The 25,053-nt window shown below is 50.0% G+C and overlaps 1 protein-coding gene across 7 annotated transcripts in view; it reads left to right on the top strand.

Moving 5' to 3' along the window:
- Nucleotides 1-25,053, top strand: part of ACSL6 (acyl-CoA synthetase long chain family member 6) — a 62,122-nt gene that overhangs the window by 17,538 nt on the left and 19,531 nt on the right. For 3 of the 7 annotated variants that reach the window (XM_055386563.2, XM_055386564.2, XM_004042457.5), the window contains exons 2-15: nt 253-473; nt 3,538-3,652; nt 4,337-4,401; nt 4,979-5,080; nt 5,584-5,683; nt 6,249-6,427; nt 7,617-7,649; nt 9,013-9,064; nt 17,867-17,940; nt 19,615-19,692; nt 21,185-21,319; nt 21,727-21,861; nt 22,936-23,031; nt 24,384-24,456. In XM_055386563.2, coding sequence (XP_055242538.2) covers nt 253-473; nt 3,538-3,652; nt 4,337-4,401; nt 4,979-5,080; nt 5,584-5,683; nt 6,249-6,427; nt 7,617-7,649; nt 9,013-9,064; nt 17,867-17,940; nt 19,615-19,692; nt 21,185-21,319; nt 21,727-21,861; nt 22,936-23,031; nt 24,384-24,456 — 1,458 coding nt within the window. Of the gene's footprint in view, nt 1-252; nt 474-3,537; nt 3,653-4,336; nt 4,402-4,978; nt 5,081-5,583; nt 5,684-6,248; nt 6,428-7,616; nt 7,650-9,012; nt 9,065-17,866; nt 17,941-19,614; nt 19,693-19,749; nt 19,828-21,184; nt 21,320-21,726; nt 21,862-22,935; nt 23,032-24,383; nt 24,457-25,053 lie in introns of all 7 variants that reach the window. The other 4 variants (XM_055386562.2, XM_055386566.2, XM_004042458.5 and 1 more) reach the window with 2 other exon arrangements.

The following is a 25,053-nucleotide window of genomic DNA, read 5'->3' as shown; positions in this document are numbered from 1 at the left end:
GGGCCTGAGTGTATGATTCTCAGGAAAAGTGGGCAGGACATCTGACTGTCAGGTGTGATGGCAGAAGGTTCTGGCCTCTTCCTGGGAAAAGCCCTTCTAGGTAGCCAGCTTCTGGGGTGCACTCTGTACATCCCAACTCCCCCAGGGCCTGCCCTGTGGTGTTTCAGACCAGATATCAGGTCCTGTGACCCAGGACCCCTCCCTAACCTGCCCGTCAGGTCTCTTGCCTTATCTGACTCTTGTTTTCAACAGAGTTTGTCCTCTCACTTCTGGAGAAGATGCAGACACAGGAGATCCTGAGGATACTGCGACTGCCTGAGCTAGGTGACTTGGGACAGTTTTTCCGCAGCCTCTCGGCCACCACCCTCGTGAGTATGGGTGCCCTGGCTGCCATCCTTGCCTACTGGTTCACTCACCGGCCAAAGGCCTTGCAGCCGCCATGCAACCTCCTGATGCAGTCAGAAGAAGTAGAGGTGAGCAGGGTAGGAGACGTTCCACTGCAGAAAGTAGGGGGCGGAGGACAGGCATCTTGGAAGTAGAAGCCAGACTTGTGGCTTATTTGACCTCACATGGCCCAGAGAAGGTGTCTCCCCTGGCAGTCAGCCACTTAGCTCTGCAGCAGCCTTGGGCAGGGTCTCCTACCAGGCACTCCTTCTGCCTCTCCCAGGAACTGCCTCTGGGTAGAGCCTGACCTGGGCCTTGCACTGGGCCTCTGGTTTGCCTGCTTCTCGGGTAGGAGGGCCTTGGCTCGTTGGTATTGCAGTAGGAAGCCTAAGCAGGTTCTTGAGGAGCTTCCTGGTAGATTCCCTCCCAAACTCTCCTGGTCTGGTGCTGGGACCCAGGATTCAGCCCACCCCCGGCCCTGCTCTCCCTGAGTACATGGACTCACACATGGTGCCACCAAGGGGAAGATGATACAAGGGCCAGTGGACAAGGGTGTTCTAGGCTAAGCCTGGAAGGACTGGTGAGGCGTGTTTCATTATTAAGCTTATGGAATTTATTTTTGCCTTTTAAAAATTTGCTTTTTCTCCTCTTGAATTCTGTTCATTTGGAATAGATAATGTATCCATATAGTCCAGAACAAACAAATGGAATGTACTGAAAAGCTTCTGTCTTCTTCCTTGCTCTCCCAGTTCTCTTCCCCTGAGGCAACCTGCTAATGCTCTGTCCTGGCCGTGAGCAGATGTGTAGAGACACTCACCACGCTTTAACTCATATCCACCACATACCCTGTTGTGCACCTTGCCTTTTGCTCTTGACAGTGCACCTTGGCGATCATAAGCATGTTTTGCCTTGTAGGGGAGGGTGCAGGTTAAGGTAGGGGCTGGGATCTTCAGGGCATTTTTCCAGCGGAAGAATGGTATGTGCAAAGGTGCAGGTGTGTGCTGAAGCACATGGGGGCTTTGCGTGGGATGCTAGGTAGTGGAGAGGGGCCAGAGATGGGCTGGCCAAGTGCTGTTGAGAATGGCCTTTGGTGACTGGAAGTCCTGGGTTTGAAGCCTGGCTGTGCCTCTGAGTTGTATGGCCCTGGGCAGTTTCTTAACTCTCTGAGCCTCAGGGCTCTCAGTTGTAAAGTGTGTAATAAAAAGAGCACCTGCTTTCTAAGGTGTGGTAAAGATTGGGTGTGATGACCCAGAGAAGCCACTAAGGACAGCTGTTTTTGGTTAAGCTTGTGACTATATCACATCGGGAGAGGTCAGCAAGGACAGAGCCCTGTGAACTGTGCAGGGACCAGCAGAGGGAACAGCGTGGAGCTATTTGAGGTTTTCAGTAGGGAGAGACATGGCCAGTTTGTGCCGTAGAAAGGTGGGTGTGACAGGGGCAAGCATAAGAAAGCAGCTGCAGGCATCTGGGTTGGAGGTGACAGTGGTCTGGATGGTGTCAGAATGGTGAGAGGGATGACCCTGGCTCGTGTGTAGGGGCCACTGAGTGAGTCACCTTGTGGGTCTCGAAGACAGGACATGGGATAAAGCTAATGCCTCCCTTCCTGGAATGACTGCATCCTCCCTTGCCTCATCCCCCAGGAGCCCAGAAAGCCAGAGTGGCTGCACCGGAGTAGGCAAAGGAGACAGTGGTAGGAAATGAGATGGGAGAGGCAAGAGGGGCCCAGATCAGACAGAGCCTGGCAGCATTGACTGTGCCTGCTGTGTGGTGAGAAATAATTCAGATCTTGTCACTCCCCCTGGCCTAAAACCCTTTCCTGGCTCCCCATTACCCTCAACCTCAAGTCCAGATTCTGCCTCGATCTGTAGCCTCTCTGGCCTCCTCCCCCACCATTGCCATCTGGAGCTCCATGAATTGCCTACAGTTCCCCAAATGCACCTGTGCCTCCTACCGGTGCATTTGCATGTGGTGCTGCCTATGCAGGGTTGCTATTCCCTCCTCCTCACTCTGTCCGGCAACCCCCATGCATCCTTCGAAGCCCAGCTTGGCAGCTGATTGATAACACACATGCCCAGTGTGGAGCCTCTTCTGTCCCTGGCATACAGTCTCTCCTTGTACCATATCTGTTGCCCAAGTACAACTGGGTCTGACTGGATGTGTCCCAGCTTCTCTTGCAGGTCTTAGGTGGGCTTGGTCCTTGAAAGCACTGGCCAATCAGAACTTTCCACTCCAAAACAGTCGGGAGCTGCCTGTGGTTTTGAGTTCGGCTGTTTGCTTTCTGGTTCTCACAGATGTTTTTTTCCTTAGACCTGCTGTTCCAAGAGGTGGCAGGCTCTGGCCCAGCCCAGGGTAGCTCAAATAGTGCTTGAAGAAGAGGTGGAGCTGTGATACTGGAGAGTTTGGTTTGGGCACCCTGGGGAAGGGTGACAGGGTAGAAGGGGAGGAGGCAGGAGAAGGCTGGCTCCTCGCCCTACTCACCAGCACAGAGGGGGTTTGCCACCTTCCCACTCTGCACTCGTGCCACTTTGGGCCCAGGAACTTGCTGCCTGCCTCTCCTCCCCCATTGCACATGAACATAATTCAGCCCGTCCTCCCTCCCTAGCCTCCTAGGCTTCTGTGCCTGGGACAGAACCTTCAGCACAGTCCTCTAACTCACATCATTATGTGAATCATGGGTGGCAGCCTTCTTAGCTAACACCACACCCAACTGATCCTTAACTCAGGGGCATAGCAGTAGATGACGGGATGGGAGATACCTTGGCAGGTTGTTCTTGAATCCAGCCAATACTCCCCACTGTGTTGTATGAATGAGACATGGGTGTGTACGAACATTAACTGAAAACTCTGGACATTCTGTATATGCTGACCTGCTGTGTGAATGCTGTATGTGTGTGTGGAGTTTGTATGTGGGGACACTGGTATACCCGGCCTTTATGCATGAGCCAACTATGTCGGAGTGTGGCTACATGCAGGTTGAGTGTATACAGTCCAGGTGTGTGTAGTCCATGCGTACGCGGGCACACAGATGCCGCAGTGCTAACTGCACGCACGGGTTGTACATCCGAGCTGTGTACAGCCTTGTGCATGCTGCGGCCCTCTCCTGGCACCCCTACCTGCCTCAGCCAACTTCTCTGGCCGGTGCTTGGCTTGTAGGACAGTGGCGGGGCACGGCGATCTGTGATTGGGTCTGGCCCTCAGCTACTTACCCACTACTATGATGATGCCCGGACCATGTACCAGGTGTTCCGCCGTGGGCTTAGCATCTCAGGTGAGAAGGGTTGTGGGGGTGTGGAGGGGCTGTGTGGCAGGGGTGGAGTGGGTGCAAGGGTGGGTATGCAAGCATGATACCAGGGCCATGGCAGGTGAGCTATCCCCAGGTTCAGTGGAGAGAAGCTACTCCTGGCCTTCCTCCCACCAGTCAGAGAAGCAGCTGCATTATATGGCTAAAGGGCTGACCTCAGCTTTGTTCCAGCCCTTGGGGCAGCTTGACCTTAGGCCATCACTTGGCCCACACTCTATACTCTTGGGAAGCCTTGAACTGCCAGGCCACTGGCTGGCATGGTTCTGAACCTGAACCTCTGAGATGTCTGGGTGCTCTCAGGGTAAGAGGCAAAGAGAGGCAGCCTACCACCTCCTCCCAGTGGTCCCCAGGTGTCTGTATCCTTTGGGTCTGTAATAGGGATCACCACACAAATTATGGTGGGGACTAGGCGCTGCATCATTCCCCATTTCCAGACCTCCCTGATCCCTGGGATGATGCCATACTTATGTGCTTTAGGCCCTCTTGGGCTTCAGCAGATTAGACAGGTAGCTGGCAGTGCAGGAGGGCAGTTCACTTGGCCCATGGACACACTACAGTATGGGATGTCCATCCAGGTTTCTGATGGGCGGATGCAGGTGGCACACCCACTGTGACCCCTCCCTGACACAAGGCTTTCTTATCTCTCTACAGGGAATGGGCCCTGTCTTGGTTTCAGGAAGCCTAAGCAGCCTTACCAGTGGCTGTCCTACCAGGAGGTGAGTGATACAGGACAGGCCCCACCCTGGCCACCCATACAGATCTGGCACTCAGGGCAGGTAGGGAGGGATGTGGGCACCTGCTGGGTCTCGGAGAGTCATTTATTTCCCTGGCCTGTCTGCCAAACTCCCGGCAACAGCCTTGAAGGGCTTCCAGCATACCCGGGTTGGAAGTCAGGGAGGTCCCTCAGATCTATAAGAATCCCGGCCGGGCGTGGTGGCTCATGCCTGTAATCCCAGCACTTTGGGAGGCCAAGGCGGGTGGATTGCCTGAGCACAGGAGTTTGAGACCAGCCTGGGCAACGCAGTGAAACTCCATCTCTACTAAAGTACAAAAAATTAGCCAGGTGTGGTGGCATGCACCTGTAATCCCAGCTACTTGGGAGGCTGACAGGAGAATTGCTTGAACCTGGGAGGCGGAGGTTGCAGTGAGCAGAGATTGTGCCATTGCACTCCAGCCTGGGTGATAGATCAAGACTCCATCTCAAAAAAAAAAAAAAAAGAATTCCTCCTGGGGATCTCCTTCCCCTGTTGAAGAGTCCTTGTTTTCCCATCACTTCCCCACATCTGCGTGCAGGTGGCCGACAGGGCTGAATTTCTGGGGTCCGGACTTCTCCAGCACAATTGTAAAGCATGCACCGATCAGTTTATTGGTGTTTTTGCACAAAATCGGCCAGAGGTGAGCATCTACCTTGACTGGTTTTAGAGGGATTCGTGGGGTAGGGGTTGGCTGCCATGGAATAGTCCTGCTTTCACTGTTTGTAGGGCCCAGGACAAAAGAAAAAACAGAGACCCTTGGGCTATGCCACCACTCCTCTTCCCACCCTGGCTCTGCCCCTCATCAGCACTGGCCACCCCAGCCACGCTCCATCCACACCCCACCCAGCTCTACAAACATCTGCCCCTTGAGCCAATGGGGAGGAAAGACCTGAGGAACAGGCTCATGCGGGCCATGGAACTGTCCTTGGGGCAGTTTAGACATGAAATCCAGGAGTTACAGAATTCTCTGGGACAGGCCTGGTCCAGAAGGCTGTGGGTGAGCAGACACAGCCCATTAACCTCATGGATTCCTTGCCACAGGCATAGGGCTTAGAGCAGGGACGCTGGTTACTTGGGCCTAAGGGCAGGACAGCCCTCTAATCTCCCCTTCTTCCCCACCCCCTGCCTTGTGTGTCTCCACAGTGGATCATTGCGGAGCTGGCCTGCTACACATATTCCATGGTGGTGGTCCCACTCTATGACACCCTGGGCCCTGGGGCTATCCACTACATCATCAATACAGGTAAGCCCACTGCCACCCCACCCTGCCACTGGCAACTGGCCCCCAGCCTCCAGCCTCCAGCTTCTCAGGTTATGCTGATTGTCTGACACTCGTAAAAGGCACTTTGTTCTTAGAAAATACTAGGGGCTTACCCTGTGGCTCCTGAGTTGGCTTCCTGAGTCAAGCTGTCCCTGGTCAGACTTCACATGAAGGTTCCTTCCACAGGGCTCAGCTGCCAAGAAGGAGCCTCTGCAACAGCCTCCACACAGGGTACAACCCTCTGAAGTTCATGACAGCTTGGCACAGATGCAGGGGGGTGGTAAATATCTCAAACAGACCTGGGATGATAGGGGCAGAGCCTGGAACAAAGGGGAGCTTGGACTCTGCTTGAGGAGGTTCCCTGGCCTTCTGCCCTTGGTTCCGCCCAGGACCCAAGGCAAATTCCTCTGTACACGAGGCCTGTCTTATGTATTTATTTACACATAAGCTATGGGCACACAGACCATGAAAGTGCTGCCTGGCACATGCTGCCTGCACTCATGACCTGGGCCCACATGGCCTGACTGTCCTTGATGGCCCCCTGCAGCGGACATCAGCACCGTGATTGTGGACAAACCTCAGAAGGCTGTGCTTCTGCTAGAGCATGTGGAGAGGAAGGAGACTCCAGGCCTCAAGCTGATCATCCTCATGGACCCATTCGAAGAAGCCCTGAAAGAGAGAGGGCAGAAGTGCGGGGTGGTCATTAAGTCCATACAGGCCGTGGAGGTGAGGGTCTGCTTCTGGGCTGTTTGCTGGGCTACTACTGGCTGGTCACCAAGTCAGAACTTCTGGTTATCTGTCCCTCTCATGCCCTGAGGTGGCTGTTTTGGGCCCGCAGGGTATATCAGTGTCCAGACAGGGCAGGCTTTGCAAGGGCTGGTGGTGGGTGGTGAGGTTGGTGCCCACAGGCATCCTCTAGGAGATAGGCTCCGTGGCTGGATCAGTTAATCCAGCCTGGCACTAGGTCCTGACTGGTGGACCGTGGTGCCAGCTTACCTCAGAGGTACTCACACAGCCTCTGGAGCTTCCTCATTTCCAGCTAGCCTCAGCCTGTCTGTGTCTGAGGACTACAGACATAGGTCCAGGAGTCCGGGAGAGGTTCTTGCAAATGTGATCCAGACCCCCAGCGGCCAGCAGAACGGATGTTTCTGTGCCTGGCCTCCCCAGAGACATCAGGTTGGTGGCAGTTGGTGGTCTGCTGGGGTGACACAGGACATCCTGGCCTCCAAGGCCTCAGGCCCTGCCCAGTAGCAGCTGACCCCCCACTATGCCCTACTGGATCTAGGCCCCAGGCCCTCCTTCTCCTGCCTCCCTGTGTGCTCCCCACTCTACTGGTAATGCCTATGCATTGTACCCCTCCCTGGCACTGGCAGCTGACCTACACTGGCAGCCCCCACCTGCCCCACTAGCACTGACTGCTCATCCAGAAGCCTAGTCCACCCAGCTGCTGCATCCTGAGCATGTGCCCAGCCGTGCCAAGAGCACTTTAAGCCCAACATGCTCACACTCGGATTGCCATCATACAGGTGGCATGTGCACTTTGCTTAGCCTCTCCCTGGGGCTCAGACTCCCTGTCTGTAATGTGTGGGGTGGCCTAGAACCTCTAGTCACCCTCCCTGTCTCCCAGGAGCCTCAGGCTTAGATGTCTGTCTGAGAAGAGGCCACTGAGGTCATGTCTGCCATGACCATCTCAGTGGCCTCTTTGGAATCTTAAACTCTGGGATTGGTGCAGGAGTAAGGCCTACTGAGCTGTTTATTCTGATTTTGTGTGTGGTGTGTGTGTGTGAGTGTGTGGGTATGTGTGTGTGTGTGTTTGTATGTGCGTGTGTGAGAGAAAGAGACAGAGACAGAGGGACAGAAAGAGAGAGAGAGAGAGAACTTTTGAGCATTTAAAAACAGCATTTTCTTCTTTCAGGACTGTGGCCAAGAGAATCACCAGGCTCCTGTGGTAAGCGAATTCACCTGCAGGTCTTTATTGAGCGAGATGGCGTGCAGGGCCTGTCCTCACAGAGTCCCTCACTGTGTGCAGAACAGCACCTCTGTGTTAATAAGCAACTCCTGTGTGCAAGCCAGGAAATGCCCACTTGAGTGTCCAGGACTTCTGTGGGCTGAGGGCCCAGGGAAGGACCTGGAACAGGAGTCAGGTATTTGGGAGGGAGAAAAAAGAGCTGCCGATCCTGGCCACCCTTGGTTCTTCAAGTAACTTCTTTGGGAAGTCCTATTTTCTCACTATGAATATGGCGAACTCTCCAGAAGATGCAGTAGACAGAAGCAGCAGCAGAACCAGAAATGGACTCTTGTGCCAAATGGCCTTGTGGCATCTGCTGTCTTTGTTCATCTTTGCTTTGTGAACCGTTCTGTGCGTCATCCCCATGTGATACTTCCTGGGGTTGAGCCACAGTGAGGACAGCTGCCCCCGGGATGGGCCATGTGGGGGTTTTCAACTTTCTAAAAGGCATATGGCCTCCAGGCCTCCCTCCAGCTCAGTCCTTCCCTCTCCCTTCACACAGGCCTGAGCAGGTCACCCCTGGCTTCCGAGGGCACTGCATGGGTAGCTCCTGGTGTTTGCCCATCTCCTACACATCAGGGCTCAGTTTTAGAGAACCACTCTCCCATCCCTCAGCACCCTTTCTCTCTTCTGCCTCTGTGCCTGTGCCCAGGCTGGTTCCTCTCCCCAAAACACCCACCCACACTTCATCGGGAGAAATCTTGCTTGCGCTTCCATCTCAACGCAACTGTCACCTCCTCTGGGAAGCCATCCTCTACATGCAAGCAGACTTGGTGGGCTCTTTCTGGTGACCCCAGACTATGTGCCCAGTGCCAGGGCAAGGGCTGATGCAGAGCAGCCTTGGTGACACAGTGGGCAGCTCAGTGCCCAAGCCACACGTGCTCCCAAGCTTAACCTCAGATACTTGGGAGAACATGGGAAGGAGGGAGGGAACTGGGTCACATCCACTAGAAAGGTCAGAGCTTTGATAGAGACTGAGATGTGGCCACTGCAGCCCAATCCCACCTAGGATAATTCAGCCCAGGCTCAAGTAGGGGAGGCAGTGGGACCAGATGTGAGGTTGGTGGGACAGATTAGTGTTCACACCCCAGTTAGGTTTCCTCAGCTTCTTTTTCTTTTTCCTGAGCGCTCATCTGCCCACCTTTCTGAGCGCAGCACACAGGAGCATGCAGGCGTGCCCAACACATGCTCACACCCACATACAGCATACATATGGGCCTGGCTGGTGGGGGAGCCCAGGCATCTTGGGCCCTGGCTGGCCACACTGGGTCTCCCTAACACACTCCTCTTCTCACCCCTGCAGCCCCCGCAGCCTGATGACCTCTCCATTGTGTGTTTCACAAGCGGCACGACAGGTAAGCAGAGGCACGCAGATCCCAAGCCACGGCTACCTGCACCCTTCCCTGGTGGCCTAGCAGGTGACTGCTGGAGTCTTTGATACCCTGTTTGAAATGGGCTGAGCCTTGTCTTGTGCCTGGCTCCAGACACTGGGTCCCTCCTGCACCTCCCAGTGCCCGGCATAAGAGTGGCCAGATGCAGATGGACAGTGTGCATTGGGAGGTCCAGTGTGAGGGCTTGGCACCTCCCAGAGCTGAGTCAGCAGAGTCATGGGCAGCTGGATCATGTGCTGAGGGAAGGTCCTTTCTCACTGGCATCATTTCTCTCTGGTGAACAGCTCTCACTCCCCTGCTTTCTGCCTCTGCCTGGCCTTTGTGTTGGGGACTGGGGAAAGAGTGTGAGGTTTGGCGTCTGAGAGCCTTGGTTTGAGTCCTACCTCCACTGCTTGCTGGGGGACTGTGAGCCAGTCATCTAACTTCTCTGCCACCAGTGTCCCCAATTTCTCATCTGCCATGAGGGTGGCTAAAGGTGCCAAGTGGGAGATGGGACAGTGTGTGAAAGGGCAATGCAGATGCTCTGCAGGCTGGGGCTGGTGTGCCATGAGCAAGGCTGTCAGGCAAAGCACACAAGCAGAAATGATATCCTCTGTGCTTGGAGCTGACAGAGGAGCACACACATCAACAGTGGCAGGAATAATCAAGGAAGGCTTCCTGGGGGAGGCAGAAAGCACAAGAGGACACAGCACAGACACAACCCTCTGCATTTCTATAGCATGCTGTCCACCCTCTCTCTGCACCACTGGGGCCTCAGCACAGCCTGTGAGGTGAGCAGGATTGTCACCAAGCCTGCTTGCTCCAAAGGGACACCATCAGCAAGTAGAAGCACCAGGACCTGTGCCCTGCTGTCATAATTCCCAGGCCAGAGCCTTTCCCAGTGCTGCCTTTCCATCTCATCTGATGACGTGGATGTCACTTGTCTTGCCCTGAATGGGCAGGAAGTCTCCAGCCTTCTTTTTCCAAACTGAGGATTGGCCCATCTTGATGACAGCTCTCAGTGGGCAGTGAACTGGGGCTCTGCATGCCTTCTGCAGATGCAGCCTCTAAGGCATTTGACAGACCTGTGACCAGCCCTACAACCAGGATTATTCATGTCAGTGGATCATGATAAACATGCTTTATTGAATATAGATAGATTTTTACCATTAACTCACATGGGTTCAAGGATTTCCACCATATTCTACTAAACTTTGTCAGAAAAATAACAACACAGCCCTTCCTCTCCAGGAGCTGACATCCAGAGCCAACCCAGAATTCAAAAATGCCCTTCAGGTTTATGTTGCTTTTTTTTTTTTTTTTTTTTTTTTTGAGACGGAGTTTCGCTCTGTCGCCCAGGCTGGAGTGCAGTGGTGCGATCTCGACTCACTGCAAGCTCTGCCTCCCGGGTTCACGCCATTCTCCTGCCTCAGCCTCCCGCGTAGCTGGGACTACAGGCGCGTGCCACCATGCCCGGCTAATTTTTTGTATTTTTAGTAGAGACGGGGTTTCACCGTGTTAGCCAGGATAGTCTCGATCTCCTGACCTCGTGATCCACCCGTCTCGGCCTCCCAAAGTGCTGGGATTACAGGCATGAGCCACCGCGCCCGGCCTATGTTGCTTTTTAAAGAGCATTTTCCAATGTCTTTTTGTCTTGAGTTTTACAATGTGAATTTTTGGTGACATGGTTTTGGGGAGCAGGTCACTGCTATGGCCTTACCTTTGGACCTGCCTTCAAAGTGCGCCTTCAGCCTTTTAACAGGTCACTTGGTCACAGACATTGCCCTTGGATCTGGAGAAAAACTTCATGATGCAGAAATGTGCTATTGCCTGGCTGGGGAGGGCAGACATCATGTCCAGTGCTTTTCCAGACTCTAGGAAGCTGAGCCATCCTGCTCAAGCTCTGTGTGGTGGAAGCAGAATGTATAGGGCTTGAAACATAGGCTGTGCTTTACTATCCCAGACCTCCCACTCCAAAGCTATGGCTGTTGCCTGGGCAGAGCTGGGGGAGTGAGCAGGGCTCTGGCCTGATATCACCCCATCTGGCTGTGCACTTGGATTTCCTTGGCTTTAGGCTAAGCCCATGCTGTGCCTCTTGTACTCATCCTCTTGTCGGGCACATCAGCCTTGTGTGTCCTCAGCGTCACAGCCCAGATACAGCTTCCCTTAAATGTAAGCTAAATGTCCTGGCTCCCAGCCTCATCAAGGGCCACATTGTTCTTTTCATGGGGAAAGATGGAAAATATGATCTGAACCTGATATTTGGCCCATGATTCTGGTGGAATCATTCCAGGAAGATTTCATTCTTAGCATGTGGTGGAAAAAATCTGTGGAGATTCCTAGAATAAGTCAGTACTTTGAAGTCCCTATTCAGGCCAAGAAGGCCTGGGAGGTGGTGAGAGCTTGTGGTCTGTCTGTACCCAGTGATGGCTGAGGGGTGGGCATGTGGTTTGCTGTTCATTTCAAAATAACAGTTAGCTGGACTGGAATCTGAACCCATTCCCACCTCTGAAAAAAAGATAATATGTGGGTGTAACACAGCCCAGTTTGGGAAATTGGGTCTCTTGAATGATAGTTAGGATGTTTTATCCTTGTGAGTTCATATACCTTGTCTTCCCAGCAAAGAAAATACAGTGCTTTTAAAAAACATAACTTCCAGTCTATGTGTTTTTAGCACTCTTTTTCTAATTCATCTATATTCATTCATTCAGCTCATTTTTGTGAGTACCCACTATGCATCAGACCTAGCATTAGGTGCTGAGGGCATAGGGATGGAGAAGACATAGGTCTGCACCCGTGAGCTCCCAGCTTGTGTCATCAGGCAGTCACAGTATGATGCGGTCACTGCCTTGAGGTCTGCATCCCTGGTGCATGGGTTACCCGGCCACTGAGAGATCAGTACAGCAGGACAGAAAGGATTCCCAGAGGAAGTCAGTCTAAGCAGAGTCCTGAAAGATCGGTAGCGGCAGAAGCCAGGGAAAGGCATTCCCTGCAGGAGAAAGAGCATATGCGGAGGCCTGATGGTAGCACAGAACACGCTGCTTTGAGGGAGTTTTGAGAGGAAAAGAGAGGGGCTGGAGAGGCTAGAGGAGAACAGGATCTGTCAGCGTCGTCCGTGGTTAAGTTGTAACTGGTAAGTTGTAACTGGAGGATGTCACCATGAAATGACCTGCTGGTGCTCTTGACAAAGACTGGTCCTCCCAGCACTTTGGGAGTCCGAGGTGGGTAGATCACAAGGTCAGGAGATCGAGCCCATCCTGGCTAATATGGTGAAACCCTGTCTGTACTAAAAATACAAACAATTAGCTGAGTGTGGTGGCGCATGCCTGTAGTCCCAGCTACTTGGGAGCGGAGGCAGGAGAATCGCTTGAACCTGGGAGGCAGAGGTTGCAGTGAGCCGAAATTGTGCCACTTCACTCCAGTCTGGGCAACAGAGTGAGACTCCATCACAAAAAAAAAAAAAAAAAAAAAAAAAAAGGCTGGTCCTGGGGCATGGGGTGGAGGAGCTGGTTGCTGTGGACTGAGGAGCAAATGGGAAGTAAAGATATTGATTCAGTACAAGCATGTGTGCACTTCTTTCACGAAGCTTGGCCATGCCATCAAAAGGCATGCTCCATCATGTTCATAGCAACACTGTTTCTAATAGTCAAAATCTGGAAATAATTCAAATACTTATTTGCTTACAGTAGAACATTATGCCACAATGTTGAGCAAAAGACACCAGGCACAAAAGATTGTATGATTTCTTTCATATAAAATTATAAAACGTGATTAATTACCCTGTGGTTTTACAAATCAGGGTAGAGGGTGTCTTCTGGGATAATGGCACCCTGGAAGGGTGATAAGGGAGCCTCTGGGATGCTGGTGATGTTCTATGTCTTGATCTGGGTGCTGGTTGTACAGCCAAGTTCACTTTGGAAAACTCCATTGAGCTTTACACTTATTTGGGCACTTTTCCATGTGTGTGTTATACTTGAGGAGAAAGTTGTGTTTTTTTGGTTTGGTGTGTTTTTTTTTTTTAATAGTTGACTATGAAGGTATGGCAGGGAGCAAAATTGGCCGCTGGTGGAGCCAAGGGCTTTGGGGGAGGTTTGTTGCTCTTCTGGAGATCCTGAAAGTGTTTCTTATAGCTGAGAAGGGGCCACTGGAGACAGAAGAAAGGAAGAGGATGCTCAAGCACCAAAGCCCCCAAAGCTTTGGTGTGGGTGGGGGAGAAAGGAGGCCTCCAAGTACCAGGGAGGAGATGGCCGTGCTAGGAAGGAAGGGGTAAGAGAAGAGTCTGGGAGGCCAGGAAGATGCGGGGAGTCCTCTGATGGCTTCTGCCTCCTTTGTGGAGTGGGAGTCAGAGTCCTGGCTGAGGATGAGAGGAGTCTAAAGGGGGCATGTGTTGACAGTTTCTGGGAAGAGAGCCCCTCTGGGACAGAGACTGTGAGCCTCGGGGGCCGCGCTGTGGAGGGAGCAGGAAGGTTGGCAACTGGATTGGCTTGGTGGGGTTTTCAGAATGGGATCCTTGGGGAGGCCCAAGAGCTGAAGCACTTGACAGGAGAGTGACTGAAGGGAGGGACACAGGAGTCAGCATGGGAGGGAGGGAGGGATGAGAAAGAAGATAGGAGGGGAAGGGCCACAGGTCTGGAGTCATATGAAAGCGTCTCAAAACATGAGAGATCAATTCTAAGCACTGGCTGTGGGGCTGGGAGGCTGAGGGGGTGGAGACAATTCAAATAAGGGCATCCCTTCTGTTCTAACTGAGGATGCCCGTGAAAGCCCAGGCATATACAGTCATTTAGCTGAGCATGTAAGTGCCCATCATCCCCAGAACTGTGGCTACTCAGAGGTGGGCTTTCTGGGGAAAATGTTCACCATGACCTATTCGTTTTGTGCTATTTGGTTCAAGACCTGAATGAATGTAGACATAAAATTAAATCTCAGCACTCCTGCTGTACAGCTTTAGAATTACTTAATCTCTCTTAAGCTTGTTTTCTTGGGTATTAGATGAATACATTTAACTTACTGCATAGGGCTGTTTCAAGAAATAACTGAGTTACCATGTATGAAGTGCCCAGCACAGTGCCAACATTAGTGGGTGTTGAATACTTGGCTACTATTATAGTTATTATTTCTATTCTTACTAGCCCTCAAGTCTGATTTTTTAAAAATTGGTGGATATGGGATTGATAAAAGTAAGACTCAGACCTAAAGATTTGAGAGCCTTTAGCAGGAAGACGAACACTCTAGCTGCATTATGAAACTTCCAGAGAATGTCAGTCACCAGTAACTATTCTAACCCAACTTTGACTATTTAAAAGCAGAAACAAGCAGCCAGAATCCTCCAGCTGGGTGGCCCAGAACTGTCCCCAAACCCACTTCCACCCCTGCAGGAGAAACCTTGAGCTCAAGTCCATCCGCAGCTGCTGTCACCTGGAGCCAACATCCAACCAGGGCAGATCGTCACCCAGCAAAATGCCTTTCTACATAATAGCCATGGGAGGCCTGCCCAGGAACACTGACCAAAGCCAAAATGTCATTGGCAGAATCTAACACTTGGAGAGTTTTTCTTCAGTGGCTAGAGAGAAAATCAAATACAAGAATGGTCAGCTTATGAGTGGATGGTGGGAAATAGACAGTGGGTCTCATACCGCTGAGACATTGGCGGCCTGGGTAGCCAGCATCTCTTACTGACATTGCACCAGAAAAGGAGAAAACCAGGGAAAATTCTGCAATTTGATTCTGCAACCTTTTAGTCTTCCCCCCACAATTTGTTGCCAACATTCACTTCTTCTTCATCCTTTGGGACCACATGTAGAGACAACTTAAAGAAATAATTTGGGCATGTCTGGGAATGTTTTAAAATTCCATATGCCATTAGACATGTATAAAATGGCATTCATATCCACAAGAAAACTAAAGGACATGAACTTTTCTCATCATGTTGGAAAAGAAAAGGGCTTATCTAACCAAGTGGAATTGAATAACTACTGCTGTTGTACGTGTTTTGGCTTGAACTGAATGGCGGCTTTAGAATTTTTTTTTATCAATGAAGACAGTTTTCCCTTGAGATTCTTACACCATTCACCCTGAGTTCTCTCAAGCATGAACAAGTCAGCCAACTTTGCAAATCCAAAGCTCTGTAACACGGGACTCTATTTCATGACACTTCTGATTTCATACCTAGTGTTTGGGAGATATTCCTTAGAAACTTCCAGATCCTAAGAGTCAGTGGGAAGAAATTGCTAGGTGACACTTGGAATACTCTGTGGGCCCAGGTACTCTGTGGGATTTGTATATGAGACAACTTGGATATTTCTTAATCTGAGCCTGGGTTTGAGGAAAGATGTTAGGAAGAAAGAAGGATAGGCAGAGATAAAATTAGACCCCATGGCATTTTTTCTTTTCAAAAGGAAGATATTTTGACAGCTATTTATTAGAGAAATGTAACTTTTAAAATCGTGTCATAATCTTCTGTGTCCCCAGAATCACCTCTGTGATTTGCAATATGAGTGGAAGTGCCAGAGTGCAGGTTAAAATCCCATCCACAATATATTTCAGTCAAACAGATGTGTCTTGTCTCTTGAATTCAAAGATTGGGCCATGCCTGATGCTCTTATCTCTGACAAATGGGTCGCCAGTAAGTTGAACAAGTAGGCCTCCTGGGATATAATTATGAGAGCAACTTTATTTTTATCTCCATTCGTGCCTTTAAATTTGTGCCGCGGGGGTAGTTCTTTTTCTGCTCCTGGGCAAAAACTCAGGCATCTTGTGCCTTTTCTGGTCACTCTCAGTTAATAAAAAGTCCTATGGACATTGCAAGTCACAAACACAGTCTTAATTCAGAATTACAAGTGTCAGTCCAAAATAGGAATCAGTACACTTCACTGAGACTCCTTCCTTTCCCGAGCGAGGGCTGGCTGCAGGCTTGGTAAGGAGGGCACGGTCCTCCTCTCCTCTGTTCCTCTCTGATGTTTTTCCTTCTCCCCCAGCTTGCTAACAGAGGTTTCTGCCCTCTCCTACCAGGTTTGAAGTGGGGTAGGAGAATAAATAAGTGGACTATGAAAGTTGAAAGATGGTTTTGGGCAAACGTCTAGAACTCCCTCTGCTTGATGGCTGCCTTCATGAGCACTCTTGATTTAGGTGGTGCCCTTCCTTGGGTTGCCTGCTGCCTGCTCCACTTCAGCTTCTGTCTCTGGTGTACTCTTGATTGTCTCCCCTCATGGGCGATTGTCATTTTGCCCTGGCAAACTGGTCTCGTGGATAAGATTTCTTGCACCCCACCATTCCCACCACTGCTCTCTAAGACTGATGTTCCTTCTGTAGACTCCATATACAGATTCCCTGGGATTAATTTGGTTTCTTTTCGTTTTACAACCACAGTCTTCTTCATCTTTCTCATTGGGCCTCCCAGCTGCAGGGAGCACAATCAGGCACTTCAAGTGATCCCATTAGGGGCTGAGTTAGCTCGGGTGTTAGGTTGAGATTGGGAGAGAGGACCCTTCATTCCTCCCCTTTTGATGGGCTATGACTCAGTGTCATAGCTCAGTGACATAGCTGTCTCCAAAGATGAAAAAAAATTCTCTCTCTCTCTCTCTCTGTCTTTCTCTCCCCACCCCCTCACTGGGGCAAATTTCACATAGCATAAAATCAACTCCATTTTAAAGTGAGCAATTCAGGAGCATTGAGTACAACACTCTCTTAGTCTCTCTCAGCCCTTTTATTGCCTCATTCAGGGTGAGGGTTGCAAAGTTAACATGTTGGCTTATTTGATGTTTCCTGGGTAAATTCTGCATGTAGTCTGGCCCCTCACTTTTGCGTTTTGCAGCTATTGTATCTGCTGCCTCAGTGGAAACGTCTGATTTAACATCTCTGGCTGCCTCAGTGGAAACTAATTTAACATCTTTCGTACTTAGATTATATCTTTAGATCTTATAGAAGCCTGTGAGGTGGGCATTACTCCCCCCATCTTACAGGTAAGGAAACAGAGAGGAACAATGGCTTGCCAGTGTTATGCAGGCAGTGAGTGGCAAGGCTAGGATTTGAGCCCTGTCAGATCTGTCCGGCAGGAACTTTGGAATTGTATCTACCCTGACAGGAAATGGTGGCCAAGTTGTCCTCCCTTCCCAGCTTGCTGTGCCTGGGATCCCTAGCCATCTCTACCCTCTGAGTCATCCTAGCAGCCCCTGACTTCCTCAAGGGCCCAGAGAACTAGGCCTCACGAGCAGTAGTGAAAGGTCATATCAAAACAAAGCAAGAATATTTGTGTCCCATTTCTGCCAAGGAGCAGGCAGGAAGGGCTGCCCAGCCCTCTTGGATCTCCAGCCTGGCCTGAGCCTGGGGCCTTTCCAGGTGCCAAATGCAGCAGAGAAGTCCTTTGCCATCAGAGTTGGCTGCTGGACTCAGGAGACCAGGCCCACTCAGGCCCAGGGAGTAGTACAGAGCCCTTGCTATACGTAAGGGGACTGGGGGCTGAGAGCCTCTGCTCCTGAAGGAAGATGGGAGAGGATAAGGCACAGACCACAAGCAGTTGACCCTTCAGGCCTTGAGGCACCCCTCCTGTGCAGCCATATCACCTGCCTCCTGGTCCCATGCTGCTGGGAGCCTAATGGTAGGCTATGTCTATAGGATAGCATTCCCTGAAGCAGCATTCATCTGCCTGTAAGTCTAAAGGTGGCTGAAGACAAAGGCCAGAGGCTTGGGTGGACAGCCTGGGTGTCTGGGACTGCCAACTTGGGCACTGCTCTCAAGAAGTGGCCCTTGAGTTTCCAACTAATTTGACTTCTTGCTTTCTTTTTATAGGGAACCCAAAAGGTGCGATGCTCACCCATGGGAACGTGGTGGCTGATTTCTCAGGCTTTCTGAAAGTGACAGAGGTGAATAAAGTAGAATTACTGTTGCAGGTGTCTCTTGAGGACAACCTCAAGCCTCAGAGGATTTGTTTTATTTGTTTGTTTTCTTTTTCTTTTTTTTTTTCCTGATATAATCTGGGCTGCCATTCACAGGCAGGAGTTTCTGTTATTAGAGCATCCCCACTTTTACCATCACTTTTCACTCCAGATACTGAAATGATCCATACGTGACAAATATTCAGTTGATTTCTGGGAGTACTAAGATCCCAGAAAGAAAAGCATGCAAACCTATTTTTTCTTTCTAACTTCAAATAACTTCAAAAACTGATATACCTATGGTTTTATGTGTACCTTTATTTAGAAAGTAATCCTTAATAACTTGTTTTTCTAAGGTCAGGGTTTAATTCAGTCATTTTGTGTTTAAGGACTACTAGAGTCTGAGAAACAACGGCAACTGCTAATTTATAAGGCTGTACTTAAAGGTAAATCTAAAATCAAAAAAGCTTTGATGTCTTGGCCTGACCAAAGCATGTTAGCATTTTATAACTGGCTAACAAAGGAGGACTTTTCCCACAAGTGGTGAGTATGTCCTGCAGTTTCCTTCAGCATAAAGGAGTGTATCTTTTCAAAAAAGTTTGGCTTTTTCTTCACTGTGGAGAAAGTCACTCTCCACGTTCATGGTAGATGACATTATGGAGTGTGTGCCCCAAACACTTAGTAGAAAACTGTGAGAGACAGTTTATTTTAGTAGAAAACTGTGAGAGACAGTGGTGGCTAAGCCCGGGTCAGGAGCCAAGGTTTGTCCAAGCTGGCCCAAAAGCCAGCACAGGAGAGTGAAGGCCTCTGCAAAGGGGTGGAGAGCAGGGAAGTCCAGCAGAGGAGAGCACCTGGAGGCACAGCCCACCCGGATCCCAAGCCTTGTGCAGGGCTCCCCTGGCTGGAGTAGCCCCTGTCCCTAGGGTCAGTCCCATCTGTGAGATGTGTCCTGGGCCCTCCCTTTGCTGGCGGGGCACAGCAGGGCTCCCTGTCAGCGTTCCACTTTAAGGCCCTGGTTCCAGGGATGGCTTGTGAGGCCAGGCTCAGCCAGTGTTTGGGGTTTGGCCTTGTCTCCTCCTCTGGCTGGGGCTCGTACCCCAGCCACAGTTGCATAGACTTAGGAGTCTCTGGGCCCCTTTCTCTGCAAGGACTAGAAAGTGCTGACTAGCCAAGACCTTCTGAATCCCTGCCCAGGTAGCCCAGGGATCCTGGAGAAATGGGGTGTGTGGCAGGTCCTGCAGGTGTGGGGAGGAAGGGGAGAGAGCCGGGCTAGAGCCGACTGACTGCAAGTGAGGGGCAGGCCCTCAGAGAGGAGACTTCACTGTGGAGCCCACTCTGCTGGTTTCTGTGTGCTTCATTTGGCTCTTTGCTTCTGCAGATAACCTAGACCCACTGACGCTGCGACCTAACACTCCGCTTCCTATGCTGCCCTGTCTCTCTGTCTCTTCTTTCTGCACCTTCCCCCTCCCTCTCTCTCTCCGTCTCTCTCTCATTTCTTCTCTCTTTCATCTCACCTCTCTCTCTGTCCTCACCACTCCCATTCCCCTCCCCCTCTTCCTGTTTGCCCTCCAGGACCATTTTCTCTTTATTGTTTTATGATTCTCTTGTCGTCTTCCTGTCAGTGTTTCTTTCCTTTCTGTCTCCCATGCCCGTCGCCTGCAGAAAGTGATCTTTCCGAGACAGGACGATGTGCTCATCTCCTTCCTGCCTCTGGCTCACATGTTTGAGAGAGTAATCCAGGTAAGACGCCCACCTGACTGACCGGGCCTTGCCTGGGCTCCTTCTTTTTTCTTACAGAGTCAGTGGGCTCCCACTTGTGCGGATGTGCACATTTCCTATTTGCCTTTAGCACACATGTTTGAGCGAATGGTGCAGGTAAGGCCCTGGCATCAGGGAGGCACACTCTGTGCCTAGAACCCATAACCCTAGCGGGTGTCACTTGTCACTGGTGGCATGAAGTAGGACCAAACTGCCCTGTCCTCAGAAGGTACCATAGGGGTCAGAGGGCTCAGAGGACTTTAGCCACCCCACTTGTCCCTCCTGGGAGCATTGTTCCAGGGAAGCCCCCAGGCCTGCCCTGTCTTACCCATGGACACACTCAGCTGAGAGAGACCCCAGCTGATAGCATCTTCTCAGAGAGCATTGCAGCTTTGCAGAAGTGCTTTACCATTCAAGCTCTGTGCAGTACAGCTCCGTTTATGACCAAAACACTTATGTTCCATAACTTTTACAATTCACAAACTCCTAAAAGAGAAAACAAAAGAGTAAAGTTGGGGAATGAAACTGGCATGGCTCTTCAGGCTGCAGATGGGGACTGGCCTGAGGCTGGCCCTGAGACAGGCCTTGTGGAAGTACAGAGGGAGTGGGAGGAGGAATCCATAAGTGATTATGGAGACAAGGAATTCTCCATATATGTGTCACTCAAGGGACCAGCGTATGAAAAAACTGTGTCTTCTAGGCCTTTCCCATTTTGCCTTGGGGGAGGTCTTATGTAATAGTGCAGGTAAGGCTGTGGCATCTGGAGAGCATGCTTTTCAGCTTTCCAGACCTGGATTCAATGCCAGCAATTACTGTAAATTAGTTTTGTGACCCTGCGCAAGTCATGTAACCTCTCTGAGCTTTGTGTTCCTCACCTGTAGAAATGCCACTTCCCTTACAGGGTTGCTATGAGCATTAAAGAAAGGAGCATATATAAGGCCCCTGGTGTACTCCTAGTCCCATTAGGAACCAGCCAGGGGCTCCCCCTTGGCCTCGCACTAAACAGCACCCACAGCCAACTTCAGCAGCATCTCCAGTACTCATGGGGCCTACACACCTTCACCTTCCCAGAATTCCCTGGGGAAATCCAACGACTCTAAGACCTGGAGCAGACCCATTAGTAGGCTGTAGTACATCTCAAAGGCCTGAATCCCCAGGGAGGCCCATGTCCAGGGTTTGGGAGTAGGTGAGGGGGGCACACGCTAGTGAGAATGGCTGCTTTGGCATCTCCCAGAGGCTCAGGATTCCACTCCATCTTCTGCTTCATCTCCCTGTGCCTGAGTGGGACTTAGTTGGAAGGTGAGGGGGTGGGGGTCACCTCAGATGGCATTCATCAGTGTCTCATGGCAGCAGCCAGAGCTGGGTCAGGGGGTCATGGGTGCCCTCCATGTAGGGCAGCACTTTGGACAGCTTTGGACTATCGCCAGTAGTGACCACCCTAAAGGACTCCTCCCTTCCTGTCCTGTCTTTCCAGTCTGTCGTCTATTGCCACGGAGGGCGTGTTGGCTTCTTCCAGGGAGACATCCGCCTTCTCTCAGATGACATGAAGGCTCTATGCCCCACCATCTTCCCTGTGGTCCCACGACTGCTGAACCGGATGTACGACAAGGTAAGTTCTGCAGGGAGTCTTCAGCCAGGCTGAGGGGCTGCATATTTGCTTGTTTGGACAGGGTCTGGAGCCCCAGGCAGGCTTTCAGTGCCTCCACTGCTAAGTCCTGGAACTTGCCTCCTGTCTTGTAGTTCCTGACTCTTTCTCATTCTTCCTTCTCCTGTTTTCTTCCTATTCTCCAAAAACCCCTGCGGGAGAGATTTTTTTTCAGGAACTTCCATCTTCACAGCATGCCTGGACCCTGCCAGTGTTAACCTTCAGCTCAATGTCACACATTCAGTGACCTCCTGCAGGGGCAAAATGGAACATGGCTTCTCTGCTGGCCAGTCTGGGCCTTATTCCTGGGGGATATATCTAGAAGTGAGACATTCAGGCTCTGACAGCTGCTTCCAACTTATGTTCCTCAGATCTTCAGCCAGGCAAACACACCATTAAAGCGCTGGCTCCTGGAGTTTGCAGCAAAGCGTAAGCAAGCCGAGGTCCGGAGTGGAATCATCAGGAATGATAGTATCTGGGATGAACTCTTCTTTAATAAGATTCAGGTAAGAAAATGAACAAGTGATTATAGAGTGACACCTAAGTATCCAACGGGTGACCTTGCAGGAGAACTGGAGAAATTCATCCCAGTGCCCTGTAATCATGTGAAATAGTAACTCATTTGCTCATGAAATCAAAGCTTAAGCTATGATTGAAATTTTAAACTTAGACATTTTTGATTTTTGGAGATACGTTACATTTGAGATGAGCAAGAAGAAAACCTACTATGGATAGTAGGTCCCTTGATCTCCACAGGCAACAGTGTGGCTTTGCCCTTGGGTAGTCAGGTCAGTGCTCCACTGAGAAGCTCCTGGGCCCTGAAGTTCTCTTGCCCCTCCCTGTAATCCTGGCCATGGTGGCTTTCCAGCAGCATGGTTCTAGCCAAATGGTTCAAAATCTTGTTTTTCTTTTCTGTGTTCTGTCCCTTTAATATCTCCCACACCAGGCCAATCTTGAATTACTCATTTCTGTACCTCCTCAAAAGTTTTAAACTCTGCATTATCCAAGGAATCTGTAGTCAATTAGTAGCATTATTCATTTTTTTCTTGCTACTCTATTTTTAGTTATGAAAATTAATATTTAAAATATCTTGGCTCAACTTACATAAAGTGTTTCAAGCATTCTTCGTCCTCAGCAGTACATAGTAAATAAAGCATGGTATTGATTTATACATGAAAAAAAGGCAATGCCATTAAAATGGAAATTGGAAGAAATTGTTCTAAGTAATTGTTTTGGATTCTTGTCAATGATGGGAGAATGAGGGAATAGCTGTGTATTTTAAGGAAGGGAGAAGAACCAATATTATAGAATGCCACCCAGACTGATGGTACTTATCTCAAAAGGCATAAAAGAATTGGTCATATGGTGGATTGAGCTGCAGAGCTGATTGTGTTTATCATTAGGAAGGGGAAGGAATTTCCTCAGCTCGTGTGTTGTACAACCTCAGGCCTTCTTTCTGATCCCAGCCCTAGCATCCAGGTAGGACCCAGTTGTTGGATGTTGACCTTGGATGAAACCCAGATGGGCTGGACACCATCTCAGACATCACAAAATTCGGCAGCTCTTCTTTCTTCCCACAGGCCAGTCTTGGTGGGTGTGTGAGGATGATTGTTACTGGAGCAGCCCCAGCATCACCAACAGTTCTGGGATTTCTCCGGGCAGCTCTAGGGTGCCAGGTATTGTCATTGTGTGTCCTCCCTTGGGAACAGCAGGAAGTTCATTAGGGCAGGAAAACTACTATACCTTCTACTGCTCAGAGAAAGAACCGGGGGACAAGATTTTTGTGAGACAAAAGCTCCCTCCTCTGAGGAGGAAAAAACTCAGAGCCAGTGAAAGCCAGGATGGCATTGCCACATTCTGGAAAGCCCAGGTTTATCCACTCTGGGAAATTCTTTTATCTGGACCTTTGGAAGTTTTTCACAAAGGGCAAAGGGATCAGACAAACCATAGACAGATCATCAATGTGCTGTAGAATCTGTACCACACCTATACTGCATCTCTACCTTCTTCAGCCTGCAAAATATCTTGCAACCCAGAAAAGGAGAACAAGGGAGAAAGCCCATTTATGCGTTATTTGATCTATTATGTTTTGTCATCTCTAAAAGTTTATTTCTTCATTTTCCATTCAGCTCATATTTATTAAGTTTCTGCATATGAAGGGTATCATAACGTGGTTGTGGCTGACAGATTTGAAGTAAAGTAAACCCATCTTTTTCATAATTGTGCGTGCTTAAATTTTTCTGCTTTAGAAGCCTTGATCTTTATTCACTGTACTCCTATTCCACATCAGCATGGCCTAACCACTTCTAAAGGCAGACACTCCCGCATGGTGTATTCATGCAAACAGGTGGGGCTCTGGAGGGGAATAGCTTATGGAGCCAAAATAAAACACAGAGTAGATTTTAAAATGTTTACCTTTAATTCATTATTATACAGATGAAAAGTAGATTCAGTGGTTGAAAATAGGTCAGAAATCTTTACCCTAAACTACATAACCTTATCTAAGTATCTGTGATAAAAATAGCACTTCTCACGCCTGTAATCCCAGCACTTTGGGAGGCCCAGGTGGGTGGATCACGAGGTTAGGAGATCAAGACCATCCTGGCTAACACGATGAAACCCCATCTCTACTAATAATACAAAAAATTAGCCAGGCGTGGTGGCACATGTCTGTAGTCCCAGCTACTCGGGAGGCTGAGGCGGGAGAATGGCGTGAACCCAGGAGGTGGAGCTTGCAGTGAGCGGAGATCACACCATTGCACTCCAGCCTGGGCGACAGAGTGATACTCTGTCTCAAAAAAAAAAAAAAAAAAAAAATAGCACTTCTTCCAAGCAAATGTGGCCATGCTTGTTGTCTGTGTTCAGTTTCACATGGAGTTATCTACCTCCAGAGCACCTCCCTCCCTCCATCGCCCTGATCATGAAGCAGTCAGACACGCTCAGTGGGAGGTTAGCTGTCTGGAAGGGGTGGCCAGTTAGCTCTTGGAGGGTGTGTGCCCATAGTGTGGCTTCTGTGTTTTGTTTGAAGGTTTATGAAGGTTATGGCCAAACTGAGTGCACAGCTGGATGTACCTTCACCACGCCTGGTGACTGGACCTCAGGTAGGATGGGCTAGAGATATGGGACTGGCTCGTGAGGCACTGTGGAGTAAAAGCAGCCAGCTCTAAAACTCCCTCATGGAAAGTAAATTTGCATGGGTACTTAGGAATAAAGCAAAAGAGATAGAAAAAAACATTAATGGTGGTTATGTCTGGGTTGTGGCATTGTGAATCTGTAAACACTGTTGAGGTTTTTCCCTTTTTTATTCATCCTTAGCATACTGGAAGAATCTGGTCTAAATTTGGTGAGTAATCCATGGGCTACCCACTACAGCTCTGCTTTCCCTTGGCCCTGAAGGATGAATCTCCTCAGAATGAGGGTGTGGATGAGAGCTGTTCCTTTTTGAGGTTGCCACTGCCTTTGAGACATTGATATCACAGGAGAACGTAGTTCTCAAAGGGCCTCTAAAATGGCCCTTTAAGAAACAGTACCCTGGCCACTATGAACCTGCCTCTCCTTTACACGTCAGGTCCAATTCATAGCCTGCTTCCTTCATTCTAAAATACTATAAGCAAGGCCATGTAGTATCTAGAATCTATAAAAATCCAATATACTGATATTATAAACATTTTTCCATCTGGAGTTGTATCTTGTGATCT

This window comes from Gorilla gorilla, chromosome 4 (assembly GCF_029281585.2).
Source record: "Gorilla gorilla gorilla isolate KB3781 chromosome 4, NHGRI_mGorGor1-v2.1_pri, whole genome shotgun sequence".
Taxonomy (NCBI): domain Eukaryota; kingdom Metazoa; phylum Chordata; class Mammalia; order Primates; family Hominidae; genus Gorilla; species Gorilla gorilla.
The sequence above is the reverse complement of the archived record's forward strand: the minus strand, read 5'-3'. Positions and strand labels throughout refer to the sequence as shown.